Source organism: Solanum dulcamara, chromosome 8 (genome assembly GCF_947179165.1).
Source record: "Solanum dulcamara chromosome 8, daSolDulc1.2, whole genome shotgun sequence".
NCBI classification, from domain to species: Eukaryota; Viridiplantae; Streptophyta; class Magnoliopsida; order Solanales; family Solanaceae; genus Solanum; species Solanum dulcamara.
Genome location: NC_077244.1, coordinates 64,123,621 through 64,139,382, shown reverse-complemented (window position 1 = coordinate 64,139,382; position 15,762 = coordinate 64,123,621). Strand labels below are relative to the sequence as shown.

Below are 15,762 nucleotides of genomic sequence, written 5' to 3'. Positions count from 1 at the left end.
TTATTGTTGATGATTACACTAGATTCACATGGACTCTGTTCTTAAGTTCAAAAGATGAGACATATGATGTATTTGAATTTTTTTTGAAACTGGTTCAAAAGAAATTGAAATGTGAATTAATGAGTATCAAATCTGATCATGAAACAAAATTTGAAATCTCCAAGTTTCTTGAGTTTTGTGCTGAAAATGGTGTATATCATAATTTTTCTGCACCACGAACACCACAACAAAATGGTGTAGTGAATAAAAAAATAGATCCTTGGAAGACATTGTAAGAATCATGTTGATTGCCAATGGTCTTCCTATTAGGTACTGGGCAGAAGCTGTAAACACTGCATGTTACTTGATTAATAGATGTATGATTAAGTCTATACTCCATAAAACACCCTATGAATTACTAAAAGGCAGAAAACCAAACTTAGCGCACTTCAGGGCCTTTAGTTGTGTATGTAATGTACACAACAATGACAAGGATGCTTTAGGAAAATTTTATGTCAAAAGTGATGAGAAAATTTTTCTCGGGTACTCTTCTCAAAGCAAAGCCTATAAGGTTCTCAATAAAAGAACTAATCGTGTTGAAGAAAGTGCACATGTTATATTTGACGAAGCTAATTACTTGGTCGAGAAAGATGTGCAGGGTGTTGACACCCAATTTGACCCTCCACAAACGTATATTAGTTATTGAGTTTCTTCAATTTTAAACAATCTGAAGTAATTGTATTTATAAAATACCAAAATATTTTCAAGTGTATTTTTAAAGAAATTTTTATCATTCTTATAATTTTTAATGATATATATATAGTTCTATATAATTATCTTTATAATTATTAATTTTTATAAATATTCAAAAATGATAAAAAAAATTAATTTTATTATTTCGTAAATTAGTAGCTTATATTTTGAATTAATTAGTTTATAACTAGGTTAATTAATTCATTCTGTTAGAATTAAAAAGCTCGTTAATTAATTATTGTTGATTCGTCTTATCTAATTTTTAGCTGAATTCACAATTAAATCAGTTTGGCTATTTTGTTAAGCTTAATTGACTAACTTATCAATTTTTGTGTGGTTATTTTCCTTACAAATCCAATCATTTTTTCACTCCACCCTTAATCAAATTTCAAGTCATTTTAGCTCAAATTCGGGCCCAAAGTCATCACAACCCAATGTTGTCATTCCACTCTCTACAAACCCAATAACAACAACAACCTACACTACTATAACATACTAACACTTATACACCTAAAGCCCAATTCTTATAATAATTTTGGCTCAATACCAACTCACTACAATACATATATATTATACTTATACAATACTAATCACTCTCCTTTCTTCTTTTTCCTTTTTTCCCTCCCAATCTCACCTAAATCCCTTTTTTAAAAATTCTCAAACATAATCAATCTCCTACCCTCACCCTTTTCCTTTTTCCTTTTTAACCTCACCAAATCAATCATTATTCAAAAACCATCGTTACTCCCACCAACCTCACTCTTTTTTTAAAAATTCCTTCATCTTCTTCATAAAAAAGGAAGAACATATATCAAAAAAGGGGAATTAATCAACATTCACCATTTTTTCATCAAGAACACAAAAAAATTTCAAGAACACACATAAAAAAAGCAAGAACAAAAAACTGCAAAAATAAAATAAAAAAATAGAGAGGAGAAATAGGAGTTGGATTTTACACAAAAAAATAATAAGAACAGAGAAGCAACATTATAAAAAAAAATAGTATTCCTATAGCAAGAAGATTTTGAGTCTACTTATTTTTGAATTCAAATTTCACCGGAACTCCATTTGTGGTGGTAAAGAAGCTTCAAATTCGTTGTCTCAGTCACTATTCGGAAAGAGGTAAAATCTTTTTTTAGTTTTATTTTATTTAATTATGGTGGAATCCATCGGTGGACTCCTAAAGTTGACACCAACTTTCACTTAGACATCTTAACTAAACTTTGTTCATTTTAGACTCCTCAAGTAAGGTCCCGATGTGTCATTTTGATACTTTATACTGACTCAGCATAGTGTGTGCACAACTTGAATATTAAGCGCATTTGAGAAGTTTTTTTTGTATACATTTTTTTTCTCTTTCTTCTTCTTCCTCACTCTTTCTCTCTGCAGCCTTACACCACCCTCCATTCAATTTTTTTTCCTTCTTCTTCGTCTTCACTCTTTCTCTCTGCCATCATAGACCCACCATTCATTACCACACAAATTTTAAAAAACTTATAAATTTTGTTGAGTTTGTACACTAAATTTTTTCCTCGTTCTTGAAAATCAAATTTAATTTTTTATCCATCATTCAATACTAATATCTTCCGCTGCAATTATAATGACTTCTCATAAAAATAAAAAGAAAGAACAAAAAATATATAATAGCAGAAGAAAGAAGAAGATGGAACAAATGAGTTGGGAGAATGAGAGATTATATATAGAATATGGAGAAGAAGAGAAAATAAAATAAAAAAACAGGAATGAAATTACTGAGAAGAAAAAAATAATAATTTCAAAGAATAAAATAAGAAGAAGATGAAGAACGAAAACTGAGAATGAAATTGCTGGAGATTCTCGTGTTTTTGCTGGAGTTTGGAAAGAAGAAGATGAAGAAAGGGGTTGTGGGGCCATGAGATTAGGGATTTGGAGAAAAAAAAGAATAATAAGTGAAGTTTTCCTTTTTTCTTTTTTAAAAATCCACACATACAGGTTTGTCTATTTTTTCACATAGAGGCGTTTGTCAATACGCGCTTAACTGGATCTGAGAATATAAAAAAAGTGTCAAAATGACACAGCGCGTCCCTACATAAGGTGTTTAAAATGAACAAAGTCTGATTAAGGTGTCTACATGAAATTCGGTGCCAACTTTAGGGGCTGTAATCTAAACTGCTCTTTGAAAGTTAGTGAAGTTTGGTGGAAATCTTATGAGGTGTAGGTTGTGGTTTTTCTTCCCTTGAGCAAGGAGGTTTTCCACAATAAATTTTGTGTCTTGTCTTTACTGTTTACATTCGTATTACTAGTTCAAGAACCTGATTCTTGAAAGAGTTAGATGGTATAGTTTCTTCAGTCACCGTCGCAAAGACTTGTTATAAAATAAAATAAAAAGAGTGAGAATGTCAAGTTGATCCGGACATTATGGTTATAAAAATTGCAAAAAATGTTTTTTTTATTCAAACGACAATAAATTTGTATAAGCCTTTGAGGCTTCGATGATTGGCGTATAAAGCTAGGAACTATCAAACAAGCAATTGCAAGAAAAAGGTCAATAACAAGCCATAATGTTATGACTATATCTATAATGGAGTAGAGGATATCCTTTTAGCTGTAACTATCATGAAATATAAGCCCCTTTTTTTCCCATGAAAATGATTGGGAAAGATACCTTTTCATGATTTTAAAACTTTTGATGGGAGATTTGAATGAAATGAAATCTCCCGGTGGAGCAATTCCACTATTTCACTACTACAAGCTATGCTTACGAAGGAATGAAATCAAGAGATGCTTGAAAGCGAATACACGACAACATCCACATAATAGGTGTAGTGATTTTCAATGGCCCATAAAATAAATTCCAAATAATAGTCAATTTACTTTTTCTTCATCTTGGAAAATTCGTAGGAAAAAATCCCACAAAAAAATGACAGCCTTGAGACTCATCATACTTTCCTGGTTTAAAAATAATTTAATTTTAAAATTTACATTTCACTTATTTTAGATCATAACATTTTCGTTTCTTAAATTTCGTGTGCAGAAAAATTTAATACGAGTCTAATGCTACCAAACCACTGCTTCTTTGAAGCAGTGGATTCAGAATCTTTCATGTATAGTACATTATTTTCAACCTGCAGTTTTTTTCTACATACAAACTATAGTAGGCTTGCGCCAAAGACAATGGGTCCTTTGAACCCACTACTTCTATGGTACATTTGCCACTAAAATTAAACCCCAGCAAGAAAATAAAACACAAAATAAAAAGAAAAATGAAAAAAAAAAGGCAAACTGACTGTGCTAATGAAGTACTGCATGGCTAGCTTCTTTTTTTTCCTATTTACTTAATGGCAAACTGGTCCCGAGTCCTGTATTTGAATCCCCACTTCTGCTAGCCTCTTCTCCTTGTACACGTATCGTTTTGCACAATAGAAAAAAAGCATGACGTTCAATACACTCAAAATTGCCAAAAGCCAATAGAAATCATATAGTTTCCCTTGGTTGAGATTATCAGCTAGCCACGGCCTTGACTTAGCGGTCACCTTGTCCACGATCGATACCAAAATCGAACTAAAGAAAAATCCAAGTGAAATCGTGCTTATAAATAGCCCGGTACTCATAGTCTTCATCCCTTTAGGACACTCCCTTAAGAAAAAATCAAGTTGTCCAATGTATGTAAAAGCTTCACCTCCTCCAACAAGCAAGAATTGTGGCACCAACCAAAACACACTCATGGGAATTACCGCGTTAGGATTGTTAGTCAATCCATGCGATTTTGCAACGTTCAATCTTTTTATCTCGGTTAAAGCAGCAGCAATCATCGCGAAAATTGACGTGACTAGGCCAATTGCAATACGTTGCAACGGGGTGAAACCATGTGGATTGTTTAGGTATCGGGCACATAGAGGCACAATAAACCTATCGTAAAAAACGATAACCAACATGACACTTCCAACGAAAAAGGCGGTGAGTGAGGCAGGAGGAATTTCGAAGGATTTTCCGATGTGACGGTCCATGGTAGTAGCTTGTGACACGGAAAATGTTGTCATTTGGGCATAGACAGTCCAGAACATAATTGTCGTGCCCCATGTTGGTAACATTCTAATTACCAATTTAACTTCTTCAACATCTGTTAAAGTAGCTAAGTTCCAATTATTCAATATCGATGTCCCGGAAAATCCACCGGAAGAATCTTTAATGGCTGCCTTGTCCAAGAAACTACAAAACAAAACAAAAAACCACAGCCAAAAAGTAATTAAAATGTTACCCACATGGTTGGAAGATGGTAGTGAATTACTGATGTGTAGTCAAAGATTGGCCTACGTACCCACGTGAATAATTACAATTCCAGCAGCCCCAATTTTTCCTATCATTATTTAAATAATAATGCAAAACATTGACCCAATAATTCACTAGACATATAGTAAAATTAATTTCTTTACCTAACTACAGGTTAAATTTTCTTTACTGAAATGTTAGTACAAGTCACGTGCTTAGTCATTGAGCATGTTTTCCTCTATTTGTTCAGAAAACATTTACTCCCCCCCCCTCCCCGTTGGATGTTATTGGATTGTAACAAATTATTTTAAATAAAAGAGAAAAAAAATAAGTGTACAACACCTCTCATTCTTATTACTTTTTCAATATGAAAAAAATAAATAAAATAGGAGTAAGCTTGTGACACGTTCACTATCACATGAATTAGAACATAAAAAAATATTAAAGATTGATACTTAGATGAAATTTTGAGTATAAAATATTTTCAGGGAAAATATCTCTATAATATCTAAGCTTTGATCGGAAGTAATGATATTTGGAAAGAAAAGTTACTTCCAACCAAAAGTAATTTATTTTCGCTTAGATGACACTAGTGATTAAAGAGTAAAAATTACTCACCGGAACTCCTTGCTGTGAGGCAACTTTTGTTTATCCTTAACATTTTCATCTCCAATAATATCATCAATATTGAACAACGTGGAAAAATCAGACGGTAATTTCATATGCCTTTTCCTCCAAGCAGCAATAAATACCGAAGCAAACTGCGCTAACGGACTCCCAACAAGTTTCTTGAACCGGTACTTCTTCGTACCGGACATGAAAAACACAAGACCAATTAGAATCGCGCACGCGCAAATCCCGTACCCAAATTTCCTCCCTACTTTATCTTGAATGTATACCAGTATTGTCACAGCAGTAAGCGCTCCAACGTTGATTAGGAAAAAAAACCAACTGAAGAATTTTATCATTCGTCCTTTTTCTTTTGGGTCAGACTCATCGAATTGATCCGTCCCAAAGCCCGAGACACTGGATTTCAAAAATCCAGTGCCTAGGGCCGTCATGTAGAGGGCGATCAAGAGGACCGCGAGCTGTTTGCCATTTGCGGGGATGCATGATGAGCTTCCGAAATCACACTTTGGAGGTTGTAAGCTTGGTATTATGGTCGAGATTGTCAAAATTGTAACACCCTATTTAAAAAATAAATTAGTAGTAAAATTTAAATTAAATGTGTTAATAGTGTAAAGATATTTTACCATTTATAGTAAGTAGGGATGTTCACGATTTGGTTAAAAACTTATCCAAATCGAAATTGAACCAAATCAATTTTTGTTTGGATTTGATTTGGTTTTAAATTTTTTAAAATTGATAATATTATGTTTGATTTTTTTTTAATTAAAACAAATCACAGAAAAAATCGAACAAGACTTACTCGCTTTCTGAGATAACTAGGCAGAGTTTTGAATGATTTCTTAGTTACAAAAAAAATGATTGTGACTTTCTTGATACTAAGAATAAAAAATTAATTTAACGACTTTGGTGACATAAAGTAAAAATTGTGTGATTTCCAATAAAATAATCTACAATTTTTTTTTTCGCGTATACTGTTATTGCGTACGTAAGAAAAGGAAAAGGTTGATTGGTGACTATATACATTTATTTAGTTCCAACATTTTAGCACTCTAAAATTGAAGGAGGTCACTTAATTAACAAAATGTTTCTATTTTTTGACACTTACTATTGCTTGAACAGTGGCTCCGATGCCAACGGTAAGATACCTGCAAACGATTAAACCAAGCAAAAAAATAATCAAAAGATAGTAAAAATACACAATTAGTTTTCAAAGAAAGTTTCATTATTGCTAAAATGTATGTGAATCCAAGATTTAAACTTGATGGTAATTTTAGACGAAGAATACATTGTACTTTGAAGCTAAGTGTGTACTAACCTTCCGAGGAAAGTGTCAGCAACGTAGCCACCAAGTAAAGTGAGTATGTAGGAAGTTCCCATAAAGTTAGTAACAACGTTGGCAGCGCTAGAATTCCCTAAATGCATTGTTTTAGTCAAGTACACCACCAGGTTCACAGCAATGCCTAGCGTTACTAACCTCTCCACAGCTTCAACCCCTGATTAATATTTACACATACAAAATACTCTTATGTCAAAAACACAAACAAGATCTACTAATGAAAAATAAAAAAGATTACGCTAAAGGGTGTGGTTGATTTCACGGATATCACTCCACTAATATTTATTATCTCAGAAAGTCAATTTTAATTTTCTTTTACAAAGAAAGTAACTTTCTAAAATAATAATTATTAGCTTAGTGAGGTTTGAGCTCTGTGAATGACCAGTAGTTTGGTAGGCAGCATTTTATCCCTAAGTGAGACTATCTGACTCGATAATTTATAAAATATCCAAAAAAATAAAAAATCACCTAAAATCATGGCGGCACCGGTCCAACCACCAGAGGTTGATCTAAGGGCAGGTTGGCCTTTGTAATCCCAGGCATCTGAAACAGCTTTTGTTTCTTGTTGTGTCCGTGGAAGGGCCATTTTTTACCCTCTCTTTTTCTTTTTGTATTAGAACTGAGGCACACAAGAGGATAAAATTAGAGCTATAATAGGAGGAGATTTTAAAGGAATATGAGTAGTAAAACTCAGACTATGGCAGACTGAATTGATTCCTTCACCCTTTTATAGCAGAAAGCCGTCTGGGTAGTATTCTTGTTTCTTTAATATTCAATGTAGGTCCATGTCTAACGGGAGGGTTACACTTAAGGGTCATTTGGTATTGCGGGATAATAATTTCAAGATAAAATATTAAATTATTTTATTTTTTTGTTAATGTTTGACTATGGATCGGATATTATTTTATTCCAAAATTATTTCATCATATATAAAAAGTTAAAACAACTAATTTTATGAAATATCTTAAATATTTTTATGTATGCTATCCAGATCCCTTCCTACCCATGATTAGTTGTCTTCCTTTATCTTTTTTGAATGGTAAATGAATTTTAGTGGTCCAGAGAATCTTATGATAACATAAATGATTGATGGTGAAGTGAACCTTTTTTCCTCACATCCTTGAACAATATTTTACCCTAGCCCCTATTCAAAACTTTGGGAATATACTTCATTGAAGTCTCTATCGCATGATTGGTTAGACTCTTTAAAATTGTTATTGTATTTGTTTTAGATTTTTCAAAATGCATTATTTTTCAAGTATTTGGTTTATATTTGTCCACATTTTAAAAGAGTTCGAACAACATAACTCTCTTCGTAGCTCAATTGCGACTTCCAAGAGCCTAACCCATCACCTTAAGTTCGAAAATGAAGTTCCTGAACCAATTGATCTACAATGTCTTTCATGTAAGGTAGTGTTACTGTATTGAATTTATTCTTATTTTTGTTTTCGCCTTCCAATTTCATATACATATTAATTTTTTCAATGAAGGGTGTCACGTGACACCCCCTCAACCTAAGGTAAATATGCTCTTGCTTCCGTCCCAGATTAGTTGTTTACTTTTCCGTTACACGTCTCTTAAGAAATTATAAATAAGAAAAATAGTTTTACTAATTTATGTACCCTTGATGAATATTTTTCAAAATTTTTTTTACAAACTTATTTTCACTTTCAAAATAATTAATTGTAAGGATAAAATAAGAAAAAAATTAATTCTATTTATAAATTGATAAGTAATTTAAAATAATTATTTTTAACAATATGAACAACTAATATTGAACGAAGAAAGTACTAGAAACAAAAAGGTGTAATCAATTGCGGCACATTCTTAATTAGTGAAAATATTATCAAGTTACAAAATTTTCATCTTCTGAATCATGTATATTTAAGATTTAGCCTCTATGAGTTCAATCTTTATGGTTTTAGGATTAAACTAAATATATTTTTAAAGTATGAGTTCATATCAATTACTTTCTTCGTTTCAATTTATAAGCATGAAGTTTAAGGGGAAAAAAACTTTTGAAACTCTTAGTTTGAAACAAGCTATAGAAATTTATGTGGTTACAAATCATATCATTATGAGTGAGTTTGGAATGGAGGAAAATATTTTCAAATTTCCCATATTTGATTGAACAAAATTTTTGAAAATTATGAAAATAAGTTCCTTAAAAATGAGGAATATGACTTCTGCATAGAAGTAGGATTTTTTTTTCCATAAGTGACATTCTAAGTTTATTGTTCCATCCTAACCCACCCAACGATCCCAACCCCCATCCCTTGAACATCCCCCCTACCCCCGGCCCGGGCACCCACGAGGCCTCAACCCCCACCCACTTCCACTCTTGTAGTGTTTTGCTCGATTACATATAAATAATTTTGGGATACTATTTGTTTGCTTACTTACCAATTAGAAAATAAACAAGAAATTCACTTGTTTTCTAAGAAAATATTTTTCTTTATACCAAACATACCTTAAAGGGCAAAATAGAAAGTTTTAAGTTTGATAACGGAAAAAAAATTATCACATAAATTGAGACGAAAAAAATACTACTTATTTCAAATTTAACAAATTAAATATTCCCATATAATTAAATTTATACCCTGCATTAAAAGTTATGAATTTAAATGAAATATTCCGCCTATATGAGTGTCCATATTTACATTTCATCTTTCAAAGTAGAGTTCTTATTGGAGATAAAATTTCTAGGAGTGCCTTATTTTAAGTGATGAAGGGGTAAAACATTAGATAAGATGGCAAAGAGAAAAGCAGTCACTCTTGTTTGGGTTAGAGGTCAACTTATTAATTTGGTAAGCCCCTTCATTTTCTAAGTCCAGTTCCTCTCTATTTTTAATAATCTTCAGCTTCCCAAATTTCAACTTTAATATGGGTGACACATGTCCATTTTAATAATAACAATAATTGCCTACATTTATTTAACAAAGATAAGATCTTAACCATTGTTAAGGGAACATTTCCATATTCAATTTTCTAAACTTTGAACATCCCAAATTTTTTGGCAGCTGATTCAGTTAAGTTAGGTGGGACGATAATTTTTTTTTGAGACCTTTTATTAATAATTATGGAAATGGCCACTCGGATCCTTTAACGCGAAAAGATATTAGACAAAAATATACTCATATCGTAAAATGCAAACGATCGACCTCCCAACATAACAATTGATTCGAACTCTAGATAATTTATTTTTTTCTTTATTTCTTCATAGCCACATGTTAGCTTTTTATGTGTTGTCATGAGCTTAATGTTGATTTTTGTTGCTGATGGATATGTGTTGTCACTTTCAGTGTTACTAGTTGACTTAATTAGTGTTCTCAATTCTATTGCGTGTGCTAATCAATCGTGTGAGTTGATAGACATACATTGGTGGTGGCCATAATTATTCTAATTCATTATGATTATACTACTATTGGGTTGAGTAGCTCCATTTTAGTCAAAACCTAATTATAGACTACTAATGTTAGATTTTTCTGCTGCATGGAAAATTTTATTATCCACAACTATGTGAGCGAGTTTTCACTAATTAGAGTTTTTACGAATTTTAAGCTAAGTTTATTTTTATCCAAATATTGTTTACATTAAGAGTGATTAGCAGTCCAAAATGTAGCTACTCCCTCCTATATGACTTGGCACGGTATTTAAAAAAGAAGTAAGACTTTTGATATTTTTGGTTTAAAATAATCCTTAGATATTTGTATAGTTATAAATCATTTCATTAATTAAGGCAAAAAAGAATTTTAAAGATAATTTATTTTCAATTATAGTAAGGTGGCATTTATTTTAGTACTGACTAAAAAAGAAAGAGTGCCACATAAAATGAGATGAAAAATGTATTTACCAATTTGTCCCTAGATTCAGTGGACACACATTAAATATGTGAGAAATGTCTTCATTTTCGACACTAGCTGGTATATCTCTGACTAGCTATTATTAGAAGTCTATACAGTTGTAACTGTGTTTGCTATTAAAGAGTTAGAGTACAATTATGACTAGGTTATGTAATTGTATTTGTCATATAATATAACTCTAGTATTTGTAATATAATATAACTCTAAGTGTAGCTAGCCCAAGATTATATCAACTCCTATATAAGGAGCATGTACTCGACAATTTTAATCATTAATACAATCCTTGATTTCTCTCAATAGTTGTTAGAATTCTACATGGTATCAGAGCTTTTAAGCTCTTCTACTGTCTAAGTATTGAATTTAAAATAATCACATGTCCAATTGAAATGTCTCCCTCCATCAATACTCTGTCCACTTCTTCCCTTCACCCCCATTGCCTCTTGTTTCATTAAACCTAAGCTAACAAACTATCTCAGATAGAGGACACAAATGATGCAGTTGATTCAAAGATAAGATCAAGCTATCTCATCAAGGAGAATGAACCAACTATAATAGTCATTCTACTGGAAAGGCTACTGAAAAAGTTATAGCTACAAATGTAGAGAAAGATGCAGAAGATAGTGACAGCATTGATGACTAAAAGGAGAAGATTTATTGCTAAGGAGTTGGATCTCAGACACCTTAATAGAAGAAAACATGTTTTTGATTATGGGTTGCTCAACTGCCAAGGAAATATGGGAATGCTTGGAAGAAGCTTATCTTCAAGCAACAAAAGATAAGGAGTTTCAACTTAAACAACAACTACAAAGTGTTAGGCTAGGAACCAAGAAGATTGATGAATATATTAAGTAATTCAAAGGCATATGTGATGGTCTTGTAGCAATCACAAGCCTATAGATAAAGATAGCAAAGTAATCATCTTTAGAGGTTTGGGTCTCAAAGTACAAGACTTTGAAGACTGTCATGCTAGGTAAGTAAGACACCATATCCCATTTTAAATAAATTTATTAATGCTTTCAGGAATTTTGATATGAGAGAGTATGAAGAAGAAGTGACACAGGAGAACCTTAACATAGCATTCTCTGCTCAAAGGGGCATGAGAGATCAAACTACTCTCAAAGAAGAGGAAACAACAATTTTGACTCCAGATGAAGAGGTTTCAAGCCTGCTAAACAAGGATCAAACACTCAGAATAATCAAAGCTTTCAAAATGAAAATAAAGAGGAGAACACTGTTGAGTCATGTCAAATTTGTGGTAGGAATAATTATACTACTCTTAAGTGATTTTATAGGTGGGTCTAATCTTAACAATCTGAAGTTGAACTACCATAAGCTTTGGTTGCTGTCAATCTACAGAATACATCATCTATATATGATACTTAATATGTGTACTCAGAAGCTAGTAGTCATATGACAAATAACTCAACCATTCTATCTGATCTTAAACACTACAAAGGATTTAATAAAATCATTGTTGAAAATGAATCATAATTAGACATAACACATGTTAGGAATACAATTGAATCATGTATGAATCTACGAGTGGTCCTTGTAGCTCCTAAGATTACTTGAATTTAATCTCAGTTAGTAAACTTGCAAAGAATAATTATTGCAATCTTGAATTTGAAGAAACTATCTTTTTTATAAAGGACAGGAAGATAAGGACACTACTGGCCAAAGGATCTAGTAGAAGTGAACTCTATGCTTTGGAAGATAACAATCTTTATGCTTTGACTGCTACACTAGACTGGAAGACATCAGCCGACACTTGACATACTAGATTAGAACATTCTAGTTTGAAGTTGTTAAATGTTTTGAGAAATAGTAGTTGCATTAATGTTAGGAGTTGAAACAAAATGCATATTGTATGTTCTAGTTGTTAGTTAAAGTTGTAAACTTTCTTTTGGCTTGAATAATAAAATTGAGAAGAAATCTTTAATAAATATATGTTGTGATTTATGGAGACCTGCTTCTATTGAATCTTTTCAGAATATGAGATATTATGTAGTATTTGTATATGATCACACAAGGTATACTTGGATGTATCTACTGATAAAGAAGTCTGAATTTTTAAAATATTTATCGAATTTCAGTAAATGGTGAAAAATATTTTTCTAAAGAGATTAAGATATTTCAATGTGATGGATATGGTGAATTCATCAAACCAAACTTTATTAAACATTTAGAAGAGCGTGGCAATGTCAATAACATTTCATGTCCTAACACACCTAAACAAAATGGAGTTTCAGAAAGAAAGCATATCCAAATTGTTGAGACTGAATTAACTCTTCCACTTCATGCTAATCTTTCTTTATTTCTATGGATTGAGGTTTTTCTCACTGTAGTGGTTCTCATTAATAGACTGCCTTCCTCAGTCTTAAAAATGGTGATTCCATTTATTAAGTTATATGATGAGCTACCTAATTACAACAACCTAAAGTTGTTTAGTTATAGATGTTTCCTATATATCAAAGGTAGTATCAAGTTCAGTCCAAAGACCTATCCATGTATGTTCATAGGATACAACAGCTTGCACACAGGTTATAAATATTATCATCCTTCATCAAGGAAAGTGTATGTGTCCAGATATGTTATTTTTTATAAAAATAAATTATCTTTTTTACCTCTAAATCAAACTCAGACTAACATTGATGTCTCACCTCTTCTAACTATTTTTGTTAAGTTTTTCTCAAAATTACAAGCATATGATGATACTAATTCAAAGCAAGTGTTGACTCCTGTGTTAACATATACTGTTGGTGATACACAAATTGCTGGAGATAATGTTACAGACATATAACAACACTCATACTTATTGATGATGATAGTAATATTAATCTCTCATATGCAGGTTCATATAGTGGTGATAAGGACTAGGTTGAAGGTGCAGGTTCACTTACCAGTGGTAATGACTAAGTTGAAGGTGCAGGTTCAGATAGTGCTGGTCCATCGAATCCTACTTTCTTTGTGATCAGTCTACAAGGAATATAATTAGAAGTTGAGTTCTCTAGATGGATTATAACTGAGAACCAGCAATATAGAGATAATGCACTATAACTAGCTGCCCCAGTTGATACACCTTATATACCACAAAGGCATCACATAATCACCAGACACAACTCAAATGAGCATCACTTGTCTCTTGTTGCTAACATCAAATAAGAGATTTTGAGAACACCAAAGACTACCAATGAAGCACTAAAGTCACCACATTATCATGTAGCTATGCAGGAGGAAATCAATGTTTTACATAGCAATAAGACATGGACATTAGTGTCTAAATCTGTTGGTATAAATCTAGTTGGTTTAAAATGGGTGTTCCAGATCAAGTTGAAGGCCAATGAAAAATTAGACAAATACAAAGCAAGACTTTTTGCCAAAATTTTTCACAGCTTGATATCACTCATGTAGTGAATCTAGCCAGTTAATTTATGCAATGTACTAATATTGAACACCTTCAAAGAGTAAGGATTCTCAGGTAAATCAAAGCTACTCTATGCTTTGGACTTAGACTTTTCTTACAATCACCTTCTAGGTTGCATGGATATTCAGATACTAATTAGGGAGGATGCACTACCACTAGGAGATCCACTACATGATATAGTATCTACCTAGGTGTAAATTGTATTTCTAGGAATTCTAAGAAACAAAATGCAGTAGCAAGAGCAAATAATTATGCTGAGTATAGAGCACTAGCCTCTACTGCAGTAAAGATGGCACGGATCATCTACCTACTTCATGATCTTGGAGTATACCACAAGTCAGTGTCTACACTATATATTGATAATTTGAGTGTTTGTGCGTGACAGTCCATCTAGTTATGCATGTAGAATCAAACATGTAAAAATAGACTATTATTTTGTTCGAGAAAAGGTGGCTAAAGGTTAGCTTCTTACACAGTTTGTGAGGTCTAAGGATCCACTAGCTGACATTCATCGAAAGGCATTGACAAAGCAATTCTTTGTTGGTTTTAGAAGCAAATTAGGAGTAACTATTCCAAAACTCACTAGCATGAGGGGAAGTGTTGAAGATAAGGATAATCAAGCTGAAGATAAGGATTGAGTTGATCAACATGGTGCAATTGTGTTAGTTGTTAAAGAGTTAGAGTCGGACTAGGACTAGGCTATATAATTGTGTTTGTAATATTATATAATTCTAGTATTTGTAATATAGTATAACTCCTAGGACTCTCTCAACTCTTATATAAGGAGCATGTACTCAACAGTTTTAATTATCAATATGATCCTTGATTTCTCTCAATAGTTGTTGAGAATCTCTATAATATACTCATTGCATTTCAATTTATGTGATGTTGATTGATTCAACACAAAGTTAAAGAAAGAAATAAAGACTTATGAAAATTTATGATTTAAAATGAGTTATAGATGTTTGTGTTGCAATATATCATTTCAGCAAGGATAAATAGAGTATTTTAAAGCTAAATTGTCACTATTTATAGAGATGTAACATTCTTTCTGTGACTGGCTAAAATGATCATCATATAAATTAGAACAAAGAAAGTATACAAATATATGCTCCTAGTTCTCGTCCTCTCCGTCTTGATCATCTATTTCAATGTTCGTAAACCATTTATCCACTGTCAATTAAAATGGTACAACGTCCTTCTAGGATAGCTCATCTGCTGGAATTTAGTGATCCATATAATTATAGATCAACTCACATGCTATTAACCATAGCCTAGAATTAGCAAGCTGTCATGGTTAAGAAGCTGTTAGAATTAGTTAGAAGTTAGTTATAATTTATTAGATATGGTTAGAAGGTTATTAATGAATGGTTAAAAGTAGTTAGTATATGAGTGTAAAAAATACACAAATACATCACACTATACAAGTGTGAGTATATAAAGATGTAACCATACACTGTATAATTCTAATTCTACATTTTCTGATATTTACTTTTCTCTCTAACTTTACTCTCCCTTCTCCTCTTCTC

At 32.1% G+C, this 15,762-nt stretch overlaps 1 protein-coding gene across 1 annotated transcript; it reads right to left on the bottom strand.

Moving 5' to 3' along the window:
* Positions 1-3,763: 3,763 nt before the first annotated feature.
* Positions 3,764-7,705, bottom strand: LOC129900495 (protein NRT1/ PTR FAMILY 6.3-like). The gene is made up of 5 exons (XM_055975481.1): positions 7,415-7,705; positions 6,926-7,103; positions 6,716-6,755; positions 5,599-6,167; positions 3,764-4,920 (listed from the first exon to the last, which is right to left on the bottom strand). The coding sequence occupies exons 1-5, from the start codon at positions 7,530-7,532 to the stop codon at positions 4,047-4,049; spliced, it is 1,779 nt and encodes a 592-aa protein (XP_055831456.1). The 5' UTR covers positions 7,533-7,705; the 3' UTR covers positions 3,764-4,046.
* Between the last annotated feature and the right edge of the window lie 8,057 nt (positions 7,706-15,762).

Coding starts and splice junctions, on each gene's coding strand:
- LOC129900495 (XM_055975481.1), bottom strand. CDS start 7,532: ATGGCCCTTCCACGGACACAACAAGAAACAAAAGCTGTTTCAGATGCC. Junction 6,168..6,715: donor GAGCCACTGTTCAAGCAATA/GTAAGTGTCAAA, acceptor TTTTTTAAATAG/GGTGTTACAATTTTGACAAT. Junction 4,921..5,598: donor CCTCACAGCAAGGAGTTCCG/GTGAGTAATTTT, acceptor TTTGTTTTGTAG/TTTCTTGGACAAGGCAGCCA.